This window comes from Arvicola amphibius, chromosome 3 (genome assembly GCF_903992535.2).
Source record: "Arvicola amphibius chromosome 3, mArvAmp1.2, whole genome shotgun sequence".
Taxonomy (NCBI): domain Eukaryota; kingdom Metazoa; phylum Chordata; class Mammalia; order Rodentia; family Cricetidae; genus Arvicola; species Arvicola amphibius.
Genome location: NC_052049.1, coordinates 134,563,591 through 134,589,364, shown reverse-complemented (window position 1 = coordinate 134,589,364; position 25,774 = coordinate 134,563,591). Strand labels below are relative to the sequence as shown.

Sequence of the window (25,774 nt, the reverse complement as noted above, 5' to 3'; positions counted from 1 at the left end):
TATTTTTTTATTTATTTAATATGTATACAGTGTTCTGTCTGTGTGTATGCCTACAGGCCAGAAGAGGGCACCAGACCTCATTACAGATGGTTGTGAGCCACCCTGTGGTTGCTGGGAATTGAACTCAGGACCTTTGGAAGAGGAGGCAATGCTCTTAACCTCTGAGCCTTCTCTCCAGCATCCAAGAAAAGAACTCTTCAATGTACAACAGAGGAATACATTTCATGACCAATTTAAACTTTTCTTTCTTTGGTGAAATCTGTAAAAGAACTGTGTTCTCAAAGAACTCTGTTGATGCTCTTCCCGTGACCAGAAATTCTAAACATGTAGCAAAACACACAACATGGGGTGGGAGTCAAATAGACAAATAACACAAGAACATTGCGTGACAATGGACACCAAGTTCATAAAGAACTTCTTTTTAAATGAGACACCGTGTGAGAAAAATACCATGAAAATAGTAATCCTTTGAGAATTGTATAAGCACAGCAAATTTGAGCCTCGGCCTTCGTGAAGATACTAGTTTATATAGAATACTATAAATATACAGGACTCCAAGGGCAAAAGTCAAGATACATATTGTCTAATATTCTGTAGGCTACAAAACTTTTGAAAGGGGGAAGGGTGGCTGATGGCCAGCTGAATCTTAAGCCAGGTGTGGTAATCAGGCCTAGAATCCCAGTCATTGGGCAGCAGTACGGCTCCAATTTCAGGTCACCCTGGACAACTAACTCAGCAAGTTCCAGGCCAGGCAGGGCTATCTAATGAGAGTTTGTCTCAAAACATGAAATCCTGGAAGGGGCAAAAAAAAAAAAAAATTAAAAAATAAAATAAAAGAATACGGACCCACAAAAAACTCCTCGGTCAAAGAGTCCTCCCGAAAGGAAACAAACCTTCTGTGGAATACAATGTATTTATTGTATAGGGGACAGGGGCACTGAATCACTAGAGTCTTAAATGAGGGCAAATGAATACCATAGTGTGAACAAGTCTGGCTCAGAGGGAAAACCGAACATATCCCAGATCTGTCCGTGAAAAAATTGATGGTGCCCCTTTCCATGAAAGAAAGAGGCTATGAAGAGTTCAGTCTCAGAATTGCTTCTTCAAAGCTTATTTGTGCTCCTTGGTGGGTGCATAATAAAGTTCCATGGGTTTGTTCACCTTCCAGTACTTCTCACTGACCGATTCCAAAGAAAAGGAGCCATTTAATACAGTGAACTGGCCACTGGCTGTCTCTACGTAAATGGTGTAGTGCTTCTCACTGGGCGAATCCAGCTCCATCTGGTTTGATTCTCCTTGGCTTCCAAGTCCTTCCGAAGCCGACCTCACAGCCAGATACTTGGATAAGTGAGCAGCAGTAGCATTCCCCGAAGTCTTTATGTACCTGGTGTGCGCACGGCCATCCTTTTCCACAAGTGTTGGGTGGGGCCTGAATACTAGTTCAATATCATTAGCTCCGTCCATTGCTGGATCATTGCTGGCCACTGCTGCGTTGTTATTATCGAGTTCAGGCCCAGGGTTCTCAGATGTTTTGGCCCGTTTGTTCCTAGGTCCTGCTTCCCGATGGCTACGTGTGGATGCATTACGACAGCGTGACCTGTCACCATTATCTTCGGCTCCACTGGCGTCTTCAACGCGTGGCTTCTTGCCTCGCTGCAATCTGCTCGTGGCCTGTGTCTTCGGCCCTCCCTCAGTGCTGAGGTTGAGTGCCTGCTGGCTGTTGTGCTTGTTGATCCTGGCTAACACTCTCTCTTGCTGAGCTTCATACTCCTCGCGACTTGGATAGATTATGCTGATGAGTGCATCAAAATTTGGGTCTGGCCTTAGTGATCTTTTAGAAACTAATTTTGTCCGACAGGTAGGGCATTCCTTGTTGCCGCGTCTAAGGGCTGTGATAATGCAATCTGCACAGAACCGATGCAAACACTCCTTTGTAGTCATGGTCTTCTTCAGAATATCCAAACAAATTGGGCACATCAACTCGCGGTGTAGACTTCTAGGTGAGACCGCAATGTCCGCAATGTGCAGGCCGTCTGTTATTGCCGCCTGAGGTGTTCGTTGTGATTCGTATAAACTGAGTTCCCACGTTTTGCTTACTGGTTGAGTTCCGTTTGTCTGCACAGCCCGAGACATTGCTGCTTCTGGTCCAGCCCGAGGCTCTGAGAGGGAGACTCAGGATCAATCTCCGGTGTCCCCACACAATATAGCAATGAAGAAGTCTTTAAAGAACACAACACAATCGTCTTGGGATAGTTATAGGGGTTAAGGCTGAAGATCAGAGGAGCAGAGCAGTAAGACACTGGAGAGACCTTTTCCCTCTACCAATGCTCAGACTCCACACTCCAGTGAGTTCCTGTCCCTTCCCCTTTATATTCCTCTCTCCCCCCAGCCAGATCGCTCCTGGCTCCCCCTCCCTCGTGCTGGGGGGGGGGGGGATTAAAGGTGTGTGAATCCCAAACACTGGGATTAAAGGTGTGAGCCACCACCACCTGGATCTCTTTCTGGATCAATATTGTGTAGCTCAGGGTAGCCTTGAACTCACAGAGCTCTGTCTGCCCCTGTCACCGGAGTACTAGGATTAAAGGTGTTTGCCACCACTCCCTGGCCTCTCATGGACTAATTAGCTTTGCATTCTGGTCTTCGGGCAAGCTCTATTTATTAAAATACAAATAAAGTATCACTACAGTCAAGGCCTGAGGCTCACGTTACTTTTTGGCTTCTTTTTCTTCTCTTCCTTTTTGAGACAGGGTTTCTCCGAGTAGCTCTGAAACCTGCCTTGGCACTAGCTCTGTGGACCAGGTTGTCCTTGAACTCACAGAGATCCAGCTACCTCTGCTTCTCGAGTGCAGGGATTAGAAGAGTGTGCCTCCACCACCCGGTGACATTAGTTTTCTTTTCATGGTCCTCAGATGTTCCCATGGGCTGTTTCAGGTTGTGAGACACACTTGGTGTTGCTGCCTTTTACAAAACACATGTTTTTGTATTCGAGAGCCTTAGGCAGTGTGCTGATTTCAGTGAGATTTACCCATTAGACTTGGGCCTTGAATCTTTGATCTGCAGTTGTGTGACCCTGGGCAGATTTAGGTGTGACCTTGCTGGGAGGAGGCACATCACTGGGTGGGACTGGAGGTTTCAAAGCCCCGCCCTGTTCGCCATTAGTGCTCTGGCCCCTGCTCCAGGTTCTGGATGTGAGCTCTCAGCTCTTCCTGCTGCCATGCTGCATCTCAGCTCCCTGCCGTGATGAACTCAGCCCTCTGGACCCATCAGAGGGACCCAAATCAACTTCCTTCTGCAAACTGCTTCGGGTCATCGTGCTTTCTCACAGACTCTACCAGAGTAATCGACCTGCCTGGGAAATAGGTGCACACGTGTTCTAAAAGACCTGTTGATTAGAGAGGAATAACTGTGTGGGAATTTCAGTTTGTCGATTAGAGAGTAACTGTGTAGGAATTTCAGTTTGTTACCAGCCAGATTGTGCGCACAGCCTGATTCTTGTGGGGTCCCTGCACGGGGCACAGTGGCAGTGAAATGAGCTGAAGAGGGGCAGAAATAAAACTCGGTTCAACATGACTTAGCCAGACTGGGTCAAACCTGTGGAGTCTGACACCAAGCGGTCTATCCATCCATCCATCCGTCTGTCAGTCCATCATTCCGTCCACCCGTCCGTCTGTCCATCCGTCTGTCTGTCTTGCATATTTAAATTGTAAAACCTAGGGGAAAAGTGTCCTCATGACAATTATCACAACAAAGCTGAAGGCGTGGCTACATTGAAACTCCCTTATGTAGTGTGTGTCTTTTGCTGAGCACCTGTGACCTCTTCCACAAGAGGGTTCTGTTGACTGAGAAACAAGGCTCAGAATAAGAGCCTAGGGAGGAAGGGTTTCTGATCAGCATAAGGATGGGTTCTACTGACTGAAAACAATGCTCAGTCATCTGAGGGATTCTGGGTTAGGGCTGGCTTCCTAGGGTAGCAAAAGATCACCAGGTTATTTCTTCTGTTGGAAAAAAAATGTCTTATGTTTGTTTAACAGTCCTGGCTTCTCTGTGCTAACTGTAAGCCTTGTGGTTAACAATTACAGTGCTAGAGAGATGGTTCAGAGGTTAGGAGCACTGGCTGCTCTTTCAGAGGTCCTGATTTAAATTCCTAGCAACCACTTGGTGGCTCACAACCATATCTAATGAGATCTGGTGCCCTCTAATGTCATGCGGGCATACATGCAGGCAGAACACTGTATACATGATAAATAAATAAATCTTTTCTTCAATTAGTAACCACATTGAGAATTTATTTAATACAACCACTAATCTAATATGTTAACAACAAAATCAAAGCAATTACATTACAAAACAAGGGTTACATGCAGCAAACATGCATTTATCATTTATACAACTTAACCTTAGCCCAGAGAAGGAATTGGATATAAAAGTTCTTATCATTTTGGTGGTTTGCAAATCTTATGGCACAGATTACCAAAAAGACTCTAAAAGCAGATTTCAAATTTTTTCAATAAAATGGTAAAAATAAAAACTGAGTAAGCCTTTAAGTTTTCATACTTGGCTCAAGTTAAAACATCAAGCTAGCTCCAATCTGTTAAAACAGACAGATAAATATTTATAATGACTGGAGAGACATAGTTACAATGCTACTTGGATGTATACTACCTTCTATTAAAACCCTTTCTCTTTTTTAAACATTTGTTTATTTATTTATTTATTTATTTATTATCTATACAGTATTCTGTCTGTGTGTATGACTGTAGGCCTCAAGAGGACACCAGACATTATTACAGATGATTGTGAGCCACCATATGGTTACTGGGAATTGAACTCAGGAACTTTGGAAGAACAGGAAATGCTCTTAACCACTGAGGCATCTCTCCAGCCCCCTCAAAACCCTTTCTTAAGGGTGAAATTTTTCAACGCAAACATGTCTTCTCTGAATACTGTGAGAATAGAAACTTGGAGAAATATAGGGACTCAAGACAGAAGGGAAAACTAAGACTTAGGTCAATATGATTTCTGAATGGTCAGCGTAAAGCCTTGCGCCTCCCAAACTCTCCACACTGTCTCAATAGAAAACTAAGAATATGAGAATGACTCTAGTTGGCTGACGTTCTACAGAACTGTCTCTATGGAAGTAGACCAGGTTGTCCTTGAACTCACAGAGATCCAGCTACCTCTGCTTCTCGAGTGCAGGGATTAGATGTTTGCCTCCACCACCCGGTGACATTAGTTTTTCTTTTCATGGTCCTCAAATGTTCCCATGGGATGTACAGGTTGTGAGACACACTTGGTGTTGCTGCCTTTTACAAAACACATGTTTTTGTATTCGAGAGCCTTAGGCTTTGTGCTGATTTCAGTGAGATTTATCCATTAGACTTAGGCGTTGAATCTTTGATCTGCAGTTGTGTGACCCTGGGCAGATTTAGGTGTGACCTTGCTGGGAGGAGGCACATCACTGGGTGGGACTGGAGGTTTCAAAGCCCCGCCCTGTTCGCCATTAGTGCTCTGGCCCCTGCTCCAGGTTCTGGATGTGAGCTCTCAGCTCTTCCTGCTGCCATGCTGCATCTCAGCTCCCTGCCGTGATGAACTCAGCCCTCTGGACCCATCAGAGGGACCCAAATCAAACTTCCTTCTTCAAACTGCTTCGGTCATTGTGCTTTCTCACAGACTCTACCAGAGTAATCGACCTGCCTGGGAAATAGGTGCATGACATGGTAAAGAAGTGGTGGGTTGGGGGTCGGGGTGGGGAGGGTTTTAAGGAGATGCAGCAATCTTGTGTCAGCTCAGGATGGGTGTAAAGATCAGGCAAGGGAAATACCTCTTTAGGAATGGAGTCAATAACACAACCCTTGTGGTTATAAATCTAATGTGGCCACTGGCCACTGGAGATTTTCGTTCCCTTTCCTGGACATAAAGTGGAATGAGTTGGCAACCAGAGGTTTATACAACTGCACTTTGGGGCCAATACGGTGGAGGGGTTCATACAATCTGCTCTGGATGATAGTTTACCCCAATCATGCCTAGTTGAATATATTCTTGTTCCCCAGGTGGATCCACAACTCAAATAAAATGTAGGAGATTGTTTACTGTAGGGCAGCTGGAGTAAATCTTTGGTATATGTCAAACAGGTGGCTATGTCAACTTTTGCTGATAGAAGATCATCTGAGCTGTGTGTTGGTGGTGCAAGCCTTAATCCCAGCACTCGGGAGGCAGAGGCAGGCAGATCTCTGTGAATTCTAGGCCACCCTGGTCTACAAGAGCTAGTTCCAGAAGAGACTCCAAAGCCACAGGGAAACCCTGTCTCAAAAAAACCATAAAAAGAAGACGAAGGAGAAGGAGGAGGAGGAGGAGGAGGAAGAGTGAAGAAGAAGAAGAAGAAGAAGAAGAAGAAGAAGAAGAAGAAGAAGAAGAAGAAGAAGAAGAAGAAGAAGAAGAAGAAGATCATCTGAATGCTGGAGCAGAGTTGAATTAGGGTGTGACACCCTGAATCCTGTTAAGTCTTTTTGTAATGTCTCTCCAAAGAGTGTAGGGAATTTTTGAACTCTTGGAGTAGTCATGTTCAGGTTAGCTGTCTGGCCTCCTTGGACATTGAATCAGTCCATTTAAAGGCAAATATGGGCTGTCTAACTGGTGTTAGGGGAATAGAGAAACCTTAAGATTTAGGATTATGGAGCCTAGAGAGATGGCTCAGAGGTTAAGAGGCTATTCCTCCAGAGGACCTGGGTTCAATCCCAGCATCCATATTACAGATTCCATCTGTCTGTAACTCCAGTTCTAGAGTATCTGATACCCATGGTAAAACATCAACACACATTTAAAAAAGTAAAGAAAGAAAAAAATTGTTTTGATTCTACTGCATGGAGTGGCCTTGTGGGAGCCTGGCCTGTTTGGATGCTCACCTTCCTAGACCTGGATGGAGGCGGGGAGGACCTTGGACTTTCCACAGGGCAGGAAACCCTGACTGCTCTTAGGACTGGAGAGGGAAGGGGAGGGAGAGTGGGGGGAGTGGGAGGGAAATGGGAGAAGGTGGAAATTTTTAATAAATAAGTAAATAAAAATATATCCCATAAATTCTATCAAAAAAAGAAAGAAATTTCAGTTTTCTGAAGAGTAAAAGTGATGGTGGCACTGAGTTTTCAAAGATGATCTTTGCCTAGAATGGGGAAAGGGAAGTCTGGGAACACCGTGAAGAAGGGAGTTCCTGTTTCTGGTCCATACTGCTTTTAAGGTGTAAAGAGATTGTCCTTGGGGCTGGAGAGATGGCTCAGAGGATAAGGGCACTGGCTGCTCTCCCAAAGGTCCTAAATACAATTTCCATCAGCCACATGGTGGCTCACAACCATCTATAATGAGATCTGGTGGTCTCTTCCGGTGTGTGTATACATAATAAACAAAGAAATCTTTAAAAATAGATTGTCCTTAATTGTTTCCATTACTCCTTGTACTTTTACATTTTTATTGGTAACTGGATTTTTAGAAAGAAAAACCTCTGTCCCAATGGGTTTATTATTTATTTATTTATCTATTTATTTATTATGCATACAATATTCTGTCTGCATATATGCCTGCAGGCCAGAAGAGGGCATCAGACCTCATTACAGATGGTTGTGAGCCACCATGTGGTTTCCGGGAATTGAACTCAGGACCTTTGGAAGAGCAGGCAATGCTCTTAACCTCTGAGCCATCTCTCCAGCCCCCCCCCCAAATGGGTTTATTTAAAACAAAAATATCTGCCCCAGTATTTACCAGAAACTTAATTAGGTGATCTTTGCAATGGTCTGTCCTGTCCCTTGGAGAGACAAGCCCCGCCCACTCCCTCCTTTGATCTGCTGAGGTAAGCAGATCTTCCTTCAGCTTCCAGCCTGAGCCCTTTTCCTTTCCATCTCGCTCCCAAAGAGGTAGCTGCTGCCATGGTTGCCATGGCTCCTCTCCCTCCCTCCCTCCCTCCCTCCCTCCCTCCCTCCCTCCCCCTCCCTCTCTCTCTCTGCCTCTTTCTCCTCATCCCCCTTCTCTGTCCCACTCCCCTTTCTCTTTCGCTTCTATAACCCACTAAATAAATATCCAACCTCATTCTGCATGGCATGCCTATCTGACTCAGTCTCTCACCTGCCACACAGCTCCCTGCCTGGGGCTAGCTGCCTTGGTGGCCCACCATCATCTTGTGCCTGCTGCCCACTCCCACTTCTTCCTGGGACAGGGGGCAATGACTTAGAGGAATCCTGGGTGTTGCCCTTTTCCCCATCTATGTTCCTTTCTTTAATCTAGCCCTGTATAACTGGAAGACTCAGGCAGGCCCCTTCCCTTTTTTTTCCTGATGAGCCCCCAAACCCTAACTGCCCTCCAAGAATCTGTCATTCACACATCACCCTACCTGAGATAACTTCAAGCAACACCTGACTCTATTTACTTCAGAGGAAAGGGAACATATTGGGGCAGAGGCAAGAAAGGCTTTTTGGTCTCAGCTACCAGTATGGATGCTGAAAAGCTACTGTCTTTTGAGGCAGCTTTTCTATCCCAATGCACTTGTTGGTACACAAGCAGGTTCCCAGACTCTGGACACTTCACTGATACCTTATGAATGAAACTTGGGGTATAGCTCCAAAACCCACTAATTTGTTGAAGACTACTGAGGTTCTTTAGAGCTCAAATCCATGGCATTTCTTGAGTAATTACAACAAAGCTTTCGAACTTTGTACCCCTTTTAATCAACTGGCTCACAAAAAACAAACAAAGGGGCATTAAATCTGGCTTTTGTCCCTCCATCAGTTCCAGACATGTGCAAAAAATTCCAAAAGCTAGAGGGCTTAACAGGAATAAATAAATTCCAGCTCATCCAAGTAGCCCAAGAGTTTACAGTAACCAAGACACTAAAAGGCAGAGGCAAGCAGCCTCAGCTGCTAGCCTAGCCACACAGTTATGCTGGCTGCCTTCCAGTCATCTGAGTCTGACTGCTTGTGTTTAAGAGCGAGATCCTCAAAACAAAAAGTGGAACACAGGCCCACTGAAAAGGGATCAAAGTACATGTTCTGTTTCAAACTGAGACAAAGGCTGAGGTTCCTATTTAATGTATCAAAGCAGACCTGGCCTCCAGGTTCTCCCAGCATCCCTCAGCCCCTACCTGATACTGGGTATGGCTGGCATACCCTGCCCTCTACCCTGAACTCTCCAGCCCAGGAGCTGGGCTGCCCTTCCCCCAGAGGCTCTTGCCTATATAATCCAGACATTTTGGTTACCTGCCCTTTGTACCTTTGGCCTTCTGGCTGCTGTACTCCGTTCCCTTCTCTCCTCTTTTCTCTCTCCATCCCCACCCCATAGCCCAGTTCAGCCTGATCTTGTCTACTCTGGGCGCTCCCAGATGTCTCTGCCTTTACCTACTCCCTCCCTTTTATCTACAATAAACTTTCTCCTCCACCATACCTAGAAGCAGTCATGGCCTTTCTTTCTTTTTTTATTTCTTTTATTTTTCCATATAGCACATATAAAAAATGCACATGGCTGGGTGGTGGTGGCGCACGCCTTTAATCCCAGCACTCGGGAGGCAGAGGCAGGCAGATCTCTGAGTTCGAGGCCAGCCTGGTCTACAAGAGCTAGTTCCAGGACAGGCTCTAGAAACTACAGGGAAACACTGTCTCGAAAAACCAAAAAAAAAAAAAATGCACACACACAAAGTCCAAACTATCCCCAAACGCAGAAGAACTGTAACCCTTTTGATCACAAGAGAGGTGGATAATCAGTCAGAATAAAGGGGGCTGGAGTTCTACCCTCTTAGGCTTCCAAGAGCCCTTGGTCACTATTGTTAGGATTCAGACATTATGCTGGCCTTTGTCACCTGGCAGGACACACTCAGGCAGTACCCCAGCCAGGCCAGGGTCCTGTGGCTGCTACATCACTACCTATATACAATGGTGCAAAATGTCCCTTTAAGATACAAGCTCCATCTACTCCCTATACAAGGGGTATAGATCCAGAAGGGGAAGTGGGGGAAGTAGAGACGGGGACAGGGTGTGGAGGTGGATAGAGTGGGGTGGGACATGAAGGAGGGGCCTGTGGTTGGGGAGCAGGAGGATGAGTCTGGAGGAGGTGGGAGAGACGGTGAAGATGGGTGGTAGACAGGGGTAAGGGAGCCAGCCCAGTAGAGGTAGCAGGTCAGTTTGACATCCTGTCAGTGAGGAAGCTTTTTAAGAGACCAAAACAGCAGAATAATCCCCAGAGGCATAACCCGTAAGCCAAGCAGGTAGGTTTTGAACGAGAGCCATTCATTGATCAGTATAAAGGTATAAAGTATTGATCTGTATAAAGTTTCAGTGCTCCTTGTGACCATGAGTCAAATTGTCTTCATAGCTGGGTTCAGGAAGCCAGTGGATGGTCATTCCATTTCATAAGAGGGCCAGTCAATCTCACAGTAAATGTAGAGACTTTAGTCATTTTTCTGTCTATCTATGTATCTATCCATCCACCCACCCGTCTACCTACCTATTAATTAATTTTGAGTATGACCCTGTATTCCTCCACAAATCCTTGGGAGAAATTTTTTAGAATACATCGAAGAAGTGATAGTTTAGACTTGTTGGTCCCCACTGTTATGATTCCAGCCACATAGCGCGGATGGCACTTCTAGGTTCCAGGGCCAGGCATGTGTGGACAAGCACTCAGGCAAAATACTTAGCCGCCCAGGGACCTTAAAAGGCCTTGAGTAAACCAGGTGGTGGTGGCACCCGCCTTTAATCCCAGCACTCAGGAGGCAGAGGCAGGCGGATCTCTGTGAGTTCGAGGCCAGCCTGGTCTACAAGAGCTAGTTCCAGGACAGGCTCTAAAGCTACAGAATAACCCTGTCTCGAAGAAAAAAAAAGGCCCTGAGTGAGCTACATGCAGAATGGCTGCATCACCTATGTATGACACAGCTACGTAAGCCCTTGTCAGCCCCTATGTGCCTTTTTTTTTGTTTTGTTTTTCGAGACAGGGTTTCTCTGCAGCTTTAGAGCCTGTCCTGGAACTAGCTCTTGTAGATCAGGCTGGCCTCGAACTCACAGAGATCCGCCTGCCTCTGCCTCCCGAGTGCTGGGATTAAAGGCGTGTGCCACCACCGCCCGGCTCCCTATGTGCCTTTGAAAGCTGGACACACCACCTTCAGCCCTCTTTCTGCACACCGTCTTCCCAGGTCTGTACATATCTCCTCTAATAAACTCTAAAGCGGGTTTGTTGAGTGCTTCGTTCTCAATCGTGGCAGGTAATTTCACCCACTTTAGGAGAAAATTTAGGTGACTTGAGGAAGTAAAAGATTAATACGACCAATCTAGCAGCTCTGATAATGAAAAGAGGACAACCCCAAGACCTGCCACATCTTCCTTGAGGGAGCTAGTGAGAACATGAGGCCTGGAGAGGAGTCTCCAGGAGTGGACAACTATGACTGGAAATTTCCCATTCTGAAGAGGACAGGACACCTTCTTGGTTTTGTTTTGCAGACAAATGGAAAAATAAACTGGCATTTAGAGGGTGCCGGCCTATGGCAGAATCCAAAAACAAAAACAAAAACAAAACAACAAGAACAACAACAACAAAACCCAAAAAACCAAAACCAAACACTCCAGCGACAGAAAGAACAACAGCATGCAGAGGGTGCCACCTGGTGGCATAAGCTGGAAAAACCTAGCAGAATCTCGGAGTCAGTTACCCTTTGGATAACACAAACACCAGCAACAAAATCAATCAACGAGCATGTAAGATTCTTTGTATATAATGTTCGGGTTTTTTTTTTTTGGGGGGGGGAGGAATGTTGTTGGTTTGTTCTGAAGCATGGCCATCTCACTATGCAGCCTTGACTGGCCTCAAACTCAGAGAATGCCTGCCTCTGCCTTCCATACTAGGACTAGTTGATCACCACCACTGCCTGGCTGAAAATACCTTTCATATAAAACTTTTATCATGATCTTATTTTCAGATAGGGTCTTTCTACGTAGCCTAGACTCGCCTTGAACTTGCAATTCTGTCTCAGCCTCCGAACTGGCTGGGAGTAATAAAGTAGGAACCAGACAGCCAATTATGCCCAGATAGGGAGTGGTTTCGGTGGTTTACAGTGCACCACACGGTTGTATCTCCAGTCTCTGTGTGCGTCCCTCATCAGAATTACAGTCACAAAGGTTGTTCCTTGGGGCTGGAGAGATGGTTCAATTGTTATGATCACCGGTGGGGGCTGCTATTCCAGAAGACAGATTCCCAGCACCCACATGGTGGCTCACAACTATTGGTAAATCCAGTTCTAAGGGATCTGACACCCTATTCAGGTTTTTCTGGGCACTAGGTATGCAAGTGGTATACAGACATGCAAGTAAAACACCCATATAAAGAAAACAAAATTTAAAAATCTTTTAGAAGTTTATATTCATACACAAAATTTTTAAAAAACCTAAAACTTTTTGAAAAATTTGTTCCACGAGATGGTACTAGTTGGAAAAAAGGGTTCGGTGGGAGGGGGATGAGACAGGGCTGTGGGCAAGAGTATGAAAAATGATGAAAATACATTAAATACATGTGTAAAATTGTCAAAAAAAGTCAACTGGAGTTTATTTGGCTTAAACTTCCACGAAACTGATGCAGAGGCCATAGAGGAATGCTGCTTATTGGCTTTCGTTTGCTTAGCCTGCTCTTATAGGTCCTAAGACCAACAGCCCAGGGGCGGCCCCACTCGGGATGGGTTGGGCCCTTCCACATCAATCACTAGTTTAAAAAATGCCTTATAGGCTTGCCTACAGCCCAATACTACGGATGAAGTTTCTCAACTGAGGCTCTCTCAGATTAGTTTGTCAGGTTTTTATAAAACCAGTCAGCACAATGTGCATGTGTGTTCACTTGTGTAGGCAAGTGTCTACATGCATGTAGAGGCACTGAGGCTGACATTGGGGTCTTCCTCTATAGCTGTCCACTTATTCAATGAGGAAGGATCTCTTAATTGAACCCAGAGTTCAGCAACGCTTCTGGTCTGACTAGCAAGCTTGACCTGGGGTTCCTCTCTGCCTTCTAAGTGCTTCAATTATACGCAGCTCACCAGTCTTTTATGTGGGTTCCGAGGATTGGAACTCATGTTTCCTCAGGCTAGTGCAGTGTTTTATCTGATGAGCCACTCCCCTAGTCCAACAAATGTTTCTAAAAACTGGAAGTTAAACTGGGCACAGTGGCACATGCTTTTAATCAGGAGGCAGAGTTAGGAAGATTTCTGAGTTTGAGGCCAGCTATGATTACAAAGTGAGAAGTCCCTGTCTCAAAACAAATCAACCCTCCCCTCAAAAAAACTGGACACTATATAGAGGCCTAGGTCAAAGAATCTTAAATGTTCAACTCTACCATCATTACCTTTTGGACACAGAACTTGAGTGTTTCTCAAACAAAAACTCTAGCTTTTGTTTCACATCCCTTTTGTGGTCAACACTAGCCTGCTTCAGAAGACCAGAGTACAAAAGGACCCTCAGTGCATTCTGTCCCCGCTCAGTGCATTGTTCCCCTCAGTGCAATCTGTCCACTTGTGACACTCATCTACAGTGGGCTGGAGGGATGGCTCAGTGGGGGAGCACACACTCCTCTCCTAAAGTTTGGTTCCCCAGCATTGGGCAACTCACAGCTGTCTTTAACTCCAGTCCCAGACATTTCTTGGCTTCTGTGGGCAGGCACCCACACATACAGACACAAAAATAAAAACCTTAAAAAAACCAAAACTACCCTTTGCTTCTCCTGACACTAATCTTCAACTCAGAATTCCTACACTGTCCTCTTTTGCCCCCTCAACACAACAGCCTGTAAAAGAATGCCTTTCCTATTTTTTCTTGCTTCTGGATGGTCTCACAGAGATCCAGCTCCCTCTGCCTTCCGAGTGCTGGGATTAATGGTGTACACTGTCCCTTTCCTCCTTTGCTGCTGTCTGGCCCAGGCCCAGGCATATATTCTGAGAAACTGTACAGTGTCCGTTTTCATGTGCCTCTGCCTTGTTCTGAGTTTCTCCAGCACTTCTTCCAAACTTTCTCCCTACCACACAGAAAACCTGGGATGAAGCATCCATTTTCCCTTTCCTTTCACAGTAGGAAACAGTTAAAACCTGCAGGAGCAGCCTTCAGCTTCCTCCATAATGGGAAGTGCTGGCTCTTTATTACAGGCTGGTTTCCCCCAGAAAAAAGAAAATTATAAGAGTTAGTTTCTGTCCGTCACCTGGGGCCAAAAAACTACTTTCCAGAGCCAGTTTCATACCCTGTTAAAGAAGAATGAAAGAAAAATAAAGTTGTCCCTCGGAGTACTCCCACCTACAAACTACAGCCTACGAGTGATGCCCTTGAACTTGGTAGGTGTCCGTGGTGGCCTTAAACTGACCCTCCTGCCTCCACTTCTCAAGTGCTAGGATTACAGGTGTTACCACCATTTCTAGTTTGGAATATTTGCATTTGCATGTGTAGGGGGCAGAGGACAACCTCAGGCATTGCTTTTCAAGTGCCTGTGTCCTTTGCTATTTTTTTTTAATATGCTCTTTTTTAAAGATTTATTATATATACAACATTCTGCCTCCATGTATGCCCGCACGCCAGAGGAGGGCACCAGATCTCAGTACAGATGGTTGTGAACCACCATGTGGTTGCTGGGAATTGAACTCAGGACCTCTGGAAGAGGAACCAGTGCTCTTAACCTCTGAGCCATCCCTCCAGCCCCCTTTTGTTTGTTATTTTTATTTGTGTATTTGTCTCTGTGAATGTATGTAGGCGCTCACCATGGCCAGAAGACAGCACTGGATACCCTGAAGCTAGAATTACAGGCAATTATGAGCTGTCCAATACGGGTACTGGGACCTGAACTTGGGTCCTCTCTAAGAACAGTATACCCAGTTCTTAACTGCTGAGTCATCTTTTCAGCCCCTCCTCTTCTTCTTTTTTTTTTCCTCCTCCTCTTCTTTTTTGAGTCAAAGTCTTTTAATGGAGCTTGAGTTTGCCTTAGGGCTGAACTGGCTCCAGCTGGTCTCTTCCTTTCCAGCACAAGTGTACCACCATACCCAATGATTTTCACATGGTGCTGGGGACCAAATTTGGGTTCTTTTTTTTTTTTTTTTTGGATTTTCGAGACAGGGTTTCTCTGCAGCCTTAGAGCCTGTCCCGGAGCTAGCTCTTGTAGACCAGGCTGGTCTCGAACTCACAGAGATCCGCCTGCCTCTGCCTCCTGAGTGCTGGGATTAAAGGCATGCGCCACCACTGCCTGGCTCCAAATTTGGGTTCTTATACTAATGTGGCATGTACTTTACTAACCAATCTTCCCAGCCCTGAAAAAAAATTTTTTTTTCATTGTGTGTGGTGCATGCCATGGCACATATGTGGATGTCAGAAGACAATTCCTGATTCAGTTTTCTCTCTTTTTTTTTTTTTTTTTTACATGGAATCCGGGGATTAAACTCAGGCTGCCAGACCTGTGCAGCAAGTACCTTTACCCTCTGGGGCATTTTGCTGGCCCTAGGACATTTATTTTCAAAGAGACTCAGAGGAGATGCAATACTCAGCTAAAGGGATGAAGGCAGAATGCCAAAGTACCAGACACTATTTTTCTTTAAAGACATTTTGATTCTTACCAGTCAGTCCTTGCCAGATTCTTAGAAATAAACCAGAGGAGACTAAAAACCAACCAATGAACCAATGAAGAAAATGTAGCCAAGAAAGGTAGGACATTTTATTTTACATACAAAAAGGGTGCAAACTGAGTACTTTCCTCCCCAAACTGGGGAAGAGATATATTTAAAGATCACATTTGTGTTGTCCATGGTGCCCTCTGAAATGGGCTACTCTGAGAGAACATATCCAGACCCACATCCCATTTTCTCCAAAGGCTATTTCCTCTGTAGAGGAGTTTTCCCCAATGGTGTCCAAATCTCTCTATTGGAGGAAACATTTCAAATACACTTAAAATCGACATTCATTTAAAAATACTACAAGTTTCATTTTCACAGCTGCGGTTTTTTTTTTTTTGACCAGTGCCAGGGTTTATGAAACATTACATATCTTAAAAAAAGTAGAAAAGACATTTAACAATAACTAGACATATCCACACATGAATTAAAACTGATTTCCACAGCTGATTTATACATCCTCAACTTTAAAAAAATGGCAACCAACATCCCAACATCTTTTAAAGAGTACAATGGGTAAAACTTAAAAAAAGACAAATAATAAATTAGAGAGTGTAATATATCCAATGGGAATTGCTGCATCAACATTACTTTCCATTGGAGGGTTATAGGATTTTTGGTTTCATCTTTTCTGCTGTTCTCTGCTTGATAAACAGAGCTCCTTCCCAGAGCTAGCTTGCTCACAGATCACACTGTCTCTGAGAACACTGAGGAACGGTTCCCAGGAGCCCGTGCTGTCTGAGAGTAAAACACACAGACGGGCACACATATCCATCTGTAAATACATATCCCCCAAGAAATGGCTCATGTTTCCTGAGACATTCCTAACAGATTGGTAAGCCTTCTAAGAGGCTTTGGTGCATGGGCTGGCCTGGGATTTGGTCTGGAGCTCCTGAAGAGGAGTACCGAAAAGCTTCACCTACCCTGAAAGGTGGGTTTGGATTAGTCAAGATGGCAGTTGTCTGTGTGGCTAGGATGACAGCAATGCACTCTGGCTTATTACCAAAGATAATCTTCTGCTCTGAGACCTTAGAGGTGGTGATGGCACCAGAAAAATGACTGTGATGGTAGGGGCAAGGGGAGAATATAGGAGGGAAGGAAGGCAGGGGAGAGAACCTGTCCACACAACTGAGGCTTCTTTATAACATCAAGTTTGGTAACTGAACTAGAGATATACGGAGTACATGTTCACTTTTTCCCCCTTGATAAGCTGATCTGTAAATACTGGAGTGGGTTTCCTGGTTGGTTTATTGAGAAACTATGTCAACTACTATTGCCTATATTCAGGGATCTACTTACTATTTTGATACGATAAGAACTCTATTCTTCTGTACTTAGTTACCTGCAAAAGGAGTAGGACAAACACCTTAAGACTCCCTCAGAGACTCCCAAGACCGGGGATGAAAACACTGCTCAAAACTACACACTCACAGAAGGACCATAGTGGCCTCTTCTTTTCCATACTTAAAAACTAACCCCCTTAAAACAAATTCCCCCAACAAACAAAGGAATTCTTATTTGATTCCTACCAACCCATTATGGGGAAGGCTGGAGTCATTGGCTATCAACATCGACATGGGACTTCCTTGAAGTCTGCAAAACCAAGAAACCCAGAGATAAGTGCTTGTTACCCACATGGCCAATCCAGATGGGTACCTAATTATCCTGGCTCCCTGAGGGTCTCTGGAATCAACCTACCCACTTGGGGCAATGGAACAGATGGTGGCAGTGGCTTGGCAAAGGCAATGTTGGTTGTATGACCATGCAAACTCCTGGTCTTAAAAACTCAAGCCCTGGCATGACTGACACTGGACAAAGCATTATCAGGGCAACTAAACAGGAATGGAAAACTGGTTTCAGTATGAAACTTGGAAGAGGCGACTGGGACACAGGAGTCATGTGGGCTTGGAAGGGATGCACTGGAAGATAGAGAACAAGTTCCTTTGAGGAGATGCTTCCTAGGCTTCTGAGGAAGTTACTGAGAAATGCAGCCATGCTTGCTCACTATGGAGGTGAATGAATTATCTTTTACATTATTTTTAAAATTAAGGCTATGATCCTTAGTAACCACTTTAACATAACATTACCATGGCTGACGTTACAAGTGGTTGCTAACATTGGATATCAACACTAAATAAGCACTATAGCATACTTTTCCTCTGAACTAAACTGGAAGTTACTTTACAGAAGATGGACACCATCTGGCTAATGGACACGGGCTGTTTCTGAGTTCTTGTCATTCACTAAAAATGAAAATGAAACTAACACTTTCAGGAACCTTAGGATCCTTGTTGTCTCACATAGTTCGTTTCAATTGAAATGGGACTTTTAACTGGAGACTTACGCAGTTACCTTTACAGACCCTGTTTGCTCCTAGACAGACCCAAAATAGAAGAATGTTAATTAAGGCAGACATGAGTGCTCACTAGGTGCTGGCACATTCAGCGCAGCCTTGTGGGCAGTCTGGAGTGAGAACTCTGAAGATCCACTTGTATGACTAGTCACTTCAAAGACACCTTGGTGTAACCGCTGGCCTTCTTGTACCCAAGTCTGCTCAGGTTGCAATGCCTCAAGGATAGCAAAGCTGGAGGAAAGTCCAAATAGTACAGCATCAAATGCCCATCTCTGGAACAGATGAGTTAGTCTTAAGAGGAAGTAAATGCATCAGTCCTAAAGTAAACCATCCTTAGGTCTCACAACTGAGTTGGAACAGTGGACTTTGATGAGGGAAGATGGGAGGGAGCACCTGCGCCCTAGGATCTGGCTGAGCTTGCAGCCAGGCAACTGACAGAAACAGGGATGGGTAAGGAGCCTGATGTGCTGGTGGGGTTGTAACAGATGTGCAGTTTTTCTGAAGAATTCAGAATTAAAAATTTAAGGAAGATAGTAAGAGAACTGCCCAGCTTTGGGACCGTCTTGGAGTGTCTATGGCCTTGAAAGGATCACCGCTGCCCTGCAAGTTAAAGGGACCTATGTTACAAAACCCAAATATCTAGAAAGGAAGGGATTTGTGGGGCTGGAGGGTGCCAACAGTGCATTAGGGAGGACCCTTCCCCACTCCCACAAACCACTCAGGTCCAACCTCTCAAGAGCTAGCCTATAAAAATATGTTAAGACAAAAAAGAAGTCTTAGGCCCAGCTGCAGAGCATTCTACCCTGCAGCTAAACTCATCACTGCCTTTTGCTTTACTGTGGAGGCAGGGTTTGGGAGGCACTTAGTGGGACAGAGAGTGCCAGGATGCTCTAGGCCTTGCCACCATTTCCTGGTATGAGGATTTTTAAGTTTCTGTAGGGGAAGTCAGAGTTGTCCACATGCCAAATGAGGAACTATGTAAATTTTAGTGATGAGCTTTAACCACTACATAAGAAGGAAGCAAATCCTAACACTCACATCCCTTAGAGGAAGGGTTGACCAGACTTCTCCCTGCTACTCTGCTTCATGGAGAGTAAATAAATGACTGAGTGGCAATCTTTACAAAGGCTGAGCAGGTCTGAAGCCAGTAAAGAGAGAGGTTCCCTAGCCAAGGCCCAACAGAACAGGCAAGGCGCATAAACTCTGCTTCATTTGATACATGACCACAGAGTCCTGACATCCTCCAGTCTTCTACATATACAAGCAGAGTTCTGCACTGCACTAAGTCACTCGTCGCTGCCCTATGCAGGCAGCTCTTTACACCCAGATATAAGACCTCTTTGATCACGTGAATAATCCTTGGAAATGTCACCAAAATGAAAACAGAACATGAGAAGAGTATCCCCCACACTATTTATGCGGCCAGTGATGCGGCATGGTGGCATGTCCAGTGAAGATGCCATTGTGGCGGTACCAAGTGTACCGGGGAACACATGCTAATACGGTCATATTATCTGGAAAGAGTCTCTGTTCAATTGCTAAGACAGAATTTTAGACCTTTCATTACAGATTCATTTTCCCTGGAATTTCCCAGCACCAACCAATCTTACCTTCCCTGCTTCCTGCAGCCCCATGTACCAAGTTCTAAGCCTGCTGCTATGGACCTGCTCCAAGATCACCACAGGCTTGATTTCTAAGGCAGACCAGTCTAGAGGCTCTAACTCTGATGTCTTTCCCTGGCCTCAGGATGCTGCACCCTGAGGCTCCTCTGGCAGCTGGAAGGCAGATTTGCTGCCCTCTGTCATCCACTACTGGCAATGCAGTGGTGGCTGCTTAGTCACTAATGTCCCCCAAGTCAAAAGAAAGTCACATGGCTATCTAGTAGGAAGTTCCTGGCAGTGGAGGAAACCGAAATTTTGCTTTGTTGTTAAGTATCTCCTCCCTGAGATGAGGTGCCTTCCTGGTTGGTCACAGTCTGGCTTGGTGCTCATCCCAAGTGCTCAGGAGCAGGGCTTTCAAGCTCTAGGCTGATTAGGTCAAGGGGCTCTGGTGGGGACTTTTCTCTGCAGTGGAGAAGATGAATGAAAATTCAAGTATGTTTCCTTGCCCAACCTGAGAATTCACTCAGGGTGACAGAGTTTGGCTTCTTCTCTTCCAAGGGCTGCAAATCACTCTTTCCTCAAGAATGTCCTCTGGACCCACATTTTCTCTGAATGGCTTGGCTGGCCCATCCCCCTTGAAACAGAAAAAAAGCACCCCCAACCAATATAACCAGACACAATATGCATCTGCCATGTTGTTTATAAAACAAAAACAAAACCCCCCAAAACTAAAAGTGCAATAAAGTCAGTTTCCTTTCCTTTGCTCAGAACCACAGGTGTTTTGCTACAGTCGGAGCAAGGGAGTTGCTTATCAAAAAAGCTAACAACGTCCACACACAGGGACAGTAGACTGCAGACCCTCACAGCTTGTGTCCTACAGTGTAACTTCACAGGAGCGGGGAGGAAGGGAGGGACAGAGGGAAGGACCTGAACCCTGTGGCCAGCTGGGATGGAGTCACCCAGGCACAGAGGGAAAGGAAGTCATCCTACTAGACACATCTGGGAAGTGGAGAAGTCCTCCAGCCCAGGGTTGTCATCTTCCTCCTACCTTCTTGGCCACACCACCAGCTTCTTGAAAGAGCCTTTAGCTTAGTAGTTTTTATGCTGGAGAGGGTTGAGGGTGGTGTAAGAGCCAGGAGTAAAGGAAGAGGAGGGAGGAGAATAGTAGTCCTTGAGTTTTTGTGAATGACACCTTCACTGTAAACAATGGGAAGAGAGTCAACCAGATAGCCCAAGGGCAAGCAGTGGAGAAGCAGCAGCTCTGGACCGGCTCAGAGCTCAGACAGAAGGATTGCCACTGGCCCACTGGGCCCTGGCTGCCTGCACTGGCTCCTTCTGGGGGCATCTGTTTTCTTCTTTTTGGTTTGGATCTCCACCCTCCCCCACAGAGGAGTCCCTTCCAATGAGAAATGGCAGGAGCTGCAGGTGCAATTGGAGCCAGAGTCCCCAGGACTTGAGGACTCCTGGGAGGCACTGGTCACTTGTGTCGCTGAGCAGTCTTCTTCCTTTTCCTCTTAAAGAAACAGCAGCACCTGGAGCACAAGAACATTTAAGTCAGTCTAGAAATCTCCGGCTTCCAGCAGATCTCTGCCTGCTTCTGCTTACTGCAGGGGATAGAGTTTTCTCCTGGTGCCCACCCACATGGCGGCCCACCATTTATGGCACACACACACACACACTGGAAATAACAGGCAGTGTCTGTGAGAAAGTTAAAGGAAACATCTGATTTGATTTGCAGCCACTCCACCTGATTATCAAAATGCTGTCTACTAGACATGGCTGCCATAGGCATTTCTGGAAGAAGGATGAAGAAGACTTCGTTACTAGACTAACATCAAACCCAGCTACTTCATCTTTGTCTAGAACCAAGAAGGAGGGTGCTCAAGGTAACAGAAAAATAGCCTATAGTGTATGCTTCCTTGATACCAGCAGAAGCTCAATGCAACTCACTGGCCAGTAAGCAAGGAGGCTAAACTGAGGCAAATAAATCTCATACAAAGTATGAAATCTAGAACCCTGGCAGTCACATGATGTCAACAAATGACTAAGATTCTTTCTACTTTGTTCTTGTCCCCAACATGATGCCTGGAGTAAGCAGAAGCTCTAAGCTCATAAAAAGGGTGAATCTTTATCTCCTAAAACCAGCACAGGTGCCAATCACCCCAAGGGGACCAATGCCTGAAACCCAGGAACTAATCCTTGGGAAACTCTGGTCACAGGGAATTCCCCGCTTAGTTCCCCAAGACTGCCACTGTTCCAGACAGGGTTAGCAACTGGTTTATTTAAGGTAGAGAGGTTGAGGCCCTCAAAGTGCCATCTGTTGGGGAAATAGCCTGTAGAAGAGTGGCACCCTAGCCCTGAAGATGCCCTCCTTAGTCCAGCTTTAGACTAGGAAGCTGTTGTGTAGGCACTGGAGAGGACATATTGAGGGCTATGGCAAGGCTGACGCAAAAGGTATGCTCTTTCCAGAAATGAAAAATGGAAAATGAGGAGGTTGGGCAGAAGGCAGTGGATGGGTCAAAGATGCCAGATGACAGAGGAGAATAAAGTTGTAAGTATAGCTCAGATGCTCCATCCTTAAAAGAAAACTTTTTCTGAGGAAACTATTTTAAGTCTCTTACCTAACCCTTTCAGGGTTCTTGCTATTTTTTTTTTTTTTTTTTTTTTTTTTTGGTTTTTCGAGACAGGGTTTCTCTGTGGCTTTGGAGCCTGTCCTGGAACTAGCTCTTGTAGACCAGGCTGGTCTCGAACTCACAGAGATCCGCCTGCCTCTGCCTCCCAAGTGCTGGGATTAAAGGCGTGCGCCACCACCGCCCGGCTCCTTTCAGGGTTCTTAAAAATAACCTTTATTATTGTTTCTTTCTTTTCTCTTTTGAGACAGTGATTCATTATTATGTAGCCAAGGTTGGCTTCAAATGTGCAATCCTCTGGGCTCAGTTTCCCAGAGTTCTAGGATTCATAGGTATATACTACCATTTCTAGACTGAGAAAGTTTCTTAGAATGTAGAAATAAACCTTTACACAGATAATGATGTGAGCTTTCCAAGAACTGAAATTAATGAATGAAATGTGGAATTTTGAGACAGGAGTTTCTTTCTTTTCTTTTTCGAAGTAGGGTCTCTCTGTGTAATAGTCTTGGCTGTCCTGGAACTCACTTTGTAGACCAAGCTGACCTCAAACTCTGAGATCTGCCTGCCTCTGGGATTTCGGGTTTCTTAAGAGAGTTTTAAAATATTTTCTTCAAAATCTGGCCATGGCAATATATGCCTGTAATTCCAATGCTTGACAGCTGGAAGAAGGGTCAAGAGTTCAGAGTTATTCTTGGCTACATATCAAGTTGAAGTCAACCTGGTCTATAAGAGACCTTGTTTAAACAGATACATAGATATTTGTGTGTGTGTGTGTGTCCCAATCAGCCCTGGGTGTATCAATAACATTTATAATTACTATTAATAGATGTGAACCAAAGTGTTATATACATCTGGAAACTGAATAAATTATTTTAAATAAAAGTGATTGATAGCTTTAATAGTTCTTAAAGGAAACACTGGGAAAGAATTTTAAAAAATCTATATACATGTATTAGAAATGGACATTTGTTCTTAAAATTTTTTATTCATTTTAGGTGTATGGGCATTTTGTCTACATGTATGTCTATGTATCATGTGGGTGCCTGGTCATAATATGGCATTGGATCCTTGGGACTGGAGTTACAGATAGTGGTGCATTCCATGTGGGTGCTGGGAAATGAAACTGTTTCTCTGGAAAGGCAGCCAGTACCTTAACCACCGAGCCATCTCTCCAGCCCCTGAAACAGACATTTGCCAGGTTGAATGCCCAGAACTTAGCATTTAAGTAGACAAGTCAAATCTTATGAAGAACCAGTATTTCAAAAGTCTTTTTTAAAAAAGACTTATTTTATGTGAGTGCTCTACCTGCACGCACACCTTTATTCCAGAAGAGGGCATCAGATCCCATATAGATGGTTGTGGGCCTCCACGTGGGTTTGGGAACTCAACTCAGGACTTCTGGAAGAGCAGTCAGTGCTCTTTACAGCCAAGCCATCTCTCCAGCTCGTCAGTCTTACCTATTCCCTTTCAACTATGATTTTAAGTGGTTCTACTAACTCTAAAATTAACCTCTATTCTTACTTTCTGTGTGGAGGACACTAAGATGATGATTTTTGTTTTCAAAGAAAAGCACTCAAAAAAAAAAAACCCCCAAAACCAAAAACCAAAACAAACAAACAAACAAAAAAAACCCTGAAACACTGGGCCCATTCCTAAATGCCCAGTGGATTCTCTTGGACAGTTCATAGGAACTAGCATGTGCTCCTGCTGAATCACTAGAGCACACGAGTAGCAGCTGCCTTCAGAGGAACAGCGGCCATATTTTGCATTTAGAGCCCTATATGGCTTCAGCAGGAGTAGACTCTTTTAATTCCATCAACAAAGAAGGCCTTACAATCTGTTCTTAAAGGCTTTGATTTCTATGGTGACCACCAGCAAAAGGATCTGGACTTGAAGCCAAGTCTACTGACTAACTATATAGATGCTCCTCTCAGAAGAGAGTACTCACTTTGTGTCTTAGGTTCCCTTTCAGTTGCTCCTTTAAGTGACAGAAATCCTTTACAAGTTAGAGCCCGAGCTGATCCAGGACTCTCCCGCCTGACCCATCACTCCTTCCTGTCATCCTGTACCATGTCATCTTGGCAACTCTCCAGTTTCTCTTCTTTACCACACTCTTTTCTCCTCTGCTCTAAACTGGCCCAAGTCCTGCTGTGTCTAAAGGTCTTCCTTGAGAATTCAGTGATGCCTCCCCTCTCAGCCTTTTGGGAATAGCACGAGAAATCTGTAGACGTCCTTGTCCTTTCACATGCACATGCTTCCTACGTCTCAGGCAGAGCTTCCCTTCACTTGCCCTGTTCCTCCCGGCCATCCCAGGTCCCTGAGTTCTATGCATAAGGTTGAGTGAGTATAGTAGGACCTAAAGTAGTTGCAATTGGAATCATGTGACTGACACCTCACAGGAAAAAAAAAGAGACCATGACAACATTAGATTACACAGACACATGAATAGGCTAAATGTCCTCTTTGAAACCCTATTCTATTGCCATAAAACCCACTGTTATCTTCAAAACATATCTATTCCTAGGCAACCCCCCAGGACAATTTGGCTTAGATAATCAGGGTTCAGAAATCAAGGCCCAATCCAGTTACTGAAGAGAATTTTTCAAAATGAAGTAATCAGAATCCAGCAGGCTATTATCATAGCATAGAATATGACTAGTGTGTACAGTGTGGGAGGGTTAAAAACTGTCACCAACATGAATCTTTCAGGGATTTTCCTTCCGCATTCCCGTATGTCCGCCTTTTCTGGAAGAAAAGACAGGCTCCCGTATCCCTGTCAACCAAGTCCACCCTTACTTAGTCTACTATTCTTTCATCAAAGAATAAAGGGAACAAACAAACAAACAGACAAAAAACCCAGGAATGTCCAATCAACACCAAAGTGTTGATCTTTCCTTCAAGGAGTTCTCCTTTTTAGAGACTCTTGCTATAGATGAAAAACTAATGAAATCAACAAGGCACTTATGGATTTCCTCCAAACAGACTATTCCTATTACAAACCAAGTTGCCAAAGGTGAGACTGATTATCTGGTGATAATACTGTTTTGTGGTTACTGAAACATCTAAAACCTTATCTTTCTAATCTTGGGCCCTCTCTTTCTGATAGTATTATTCATAACTTGGGAGAAAAAATATAGAAGTTTACTCATCTTAAAAAAATAGGTAAGTTTGGATATTGTGAGATCATTTCTGATAGAAGGGTGCAGCGATAAATGAGGTGGGATTGAAAGAAAAGAAGGAAAAGATTGATTTTTGGGTACAGGCCTGCCCCACCCCACCTTGTAGACCTAATTTCCCCAGTCTGGGTGGCTAAGACATAAGGAAGTACATGGAATTCATTCAGTATTTCTAATGCTTTGCCAATCCCAGTCTAGTCAGGTCCACTCCCCTTGCATGTGGACTGGAGAGAGGGACTCACCACAGGTTGAGCATTTTCAGGCAGCTACAGAATATATAAAGAGAAAAACATAGGAAAGGGAGAGAGAGAGAGAGAGAGAGAGAGAGAGAGAGAGAGAGAGAGAGAGATATTAGTCCACGGATGAGA

The 25,774-nt window shown here is 44.7% G+C and overlaps 2 protein-coding genes across 2 annotated transcripts in view; both read right to left on the bottom strand.

The window, feature by feature from the left end:
- Nucleotides 1–1,110: 1,110 nt before the first annotated feature.
- On the bottom strand, nt 1,111–2,133 carry LOC119810608 (E3 ubiquitin-protein ligase RING2-like). The gene has a single exon (XM_038324159.1). It carries the CDS (start codon nt 2,131–2,133, stop codon nt 1,111–1,113), a length of 1,023 nt encoding a protein of 340 aa, XP_038180087.1.
- A 13,535-nt stretch (nt 2,134–15,668) lies between these two features.
- Csnk1g1 (casein kinase 1 gamma 1) overlaps nt 15,669–25,774 on the bottom strand; it is a 151,060-nt gene continuing 140,954 nt past the window's right edge. Inside the window, exon 18 of the mRNA XM_042054723.1 lies at nt 15,669–21,132. Within this exon, the coding sequence (XP_041910657.1) occupies nt 21,078–21,132 (55 nt within the window). The 3' untranslated portion in view covers nt 15,669–21,077. The remainder of the gene's footprint in view (nt 21,133–25,774) is intronic.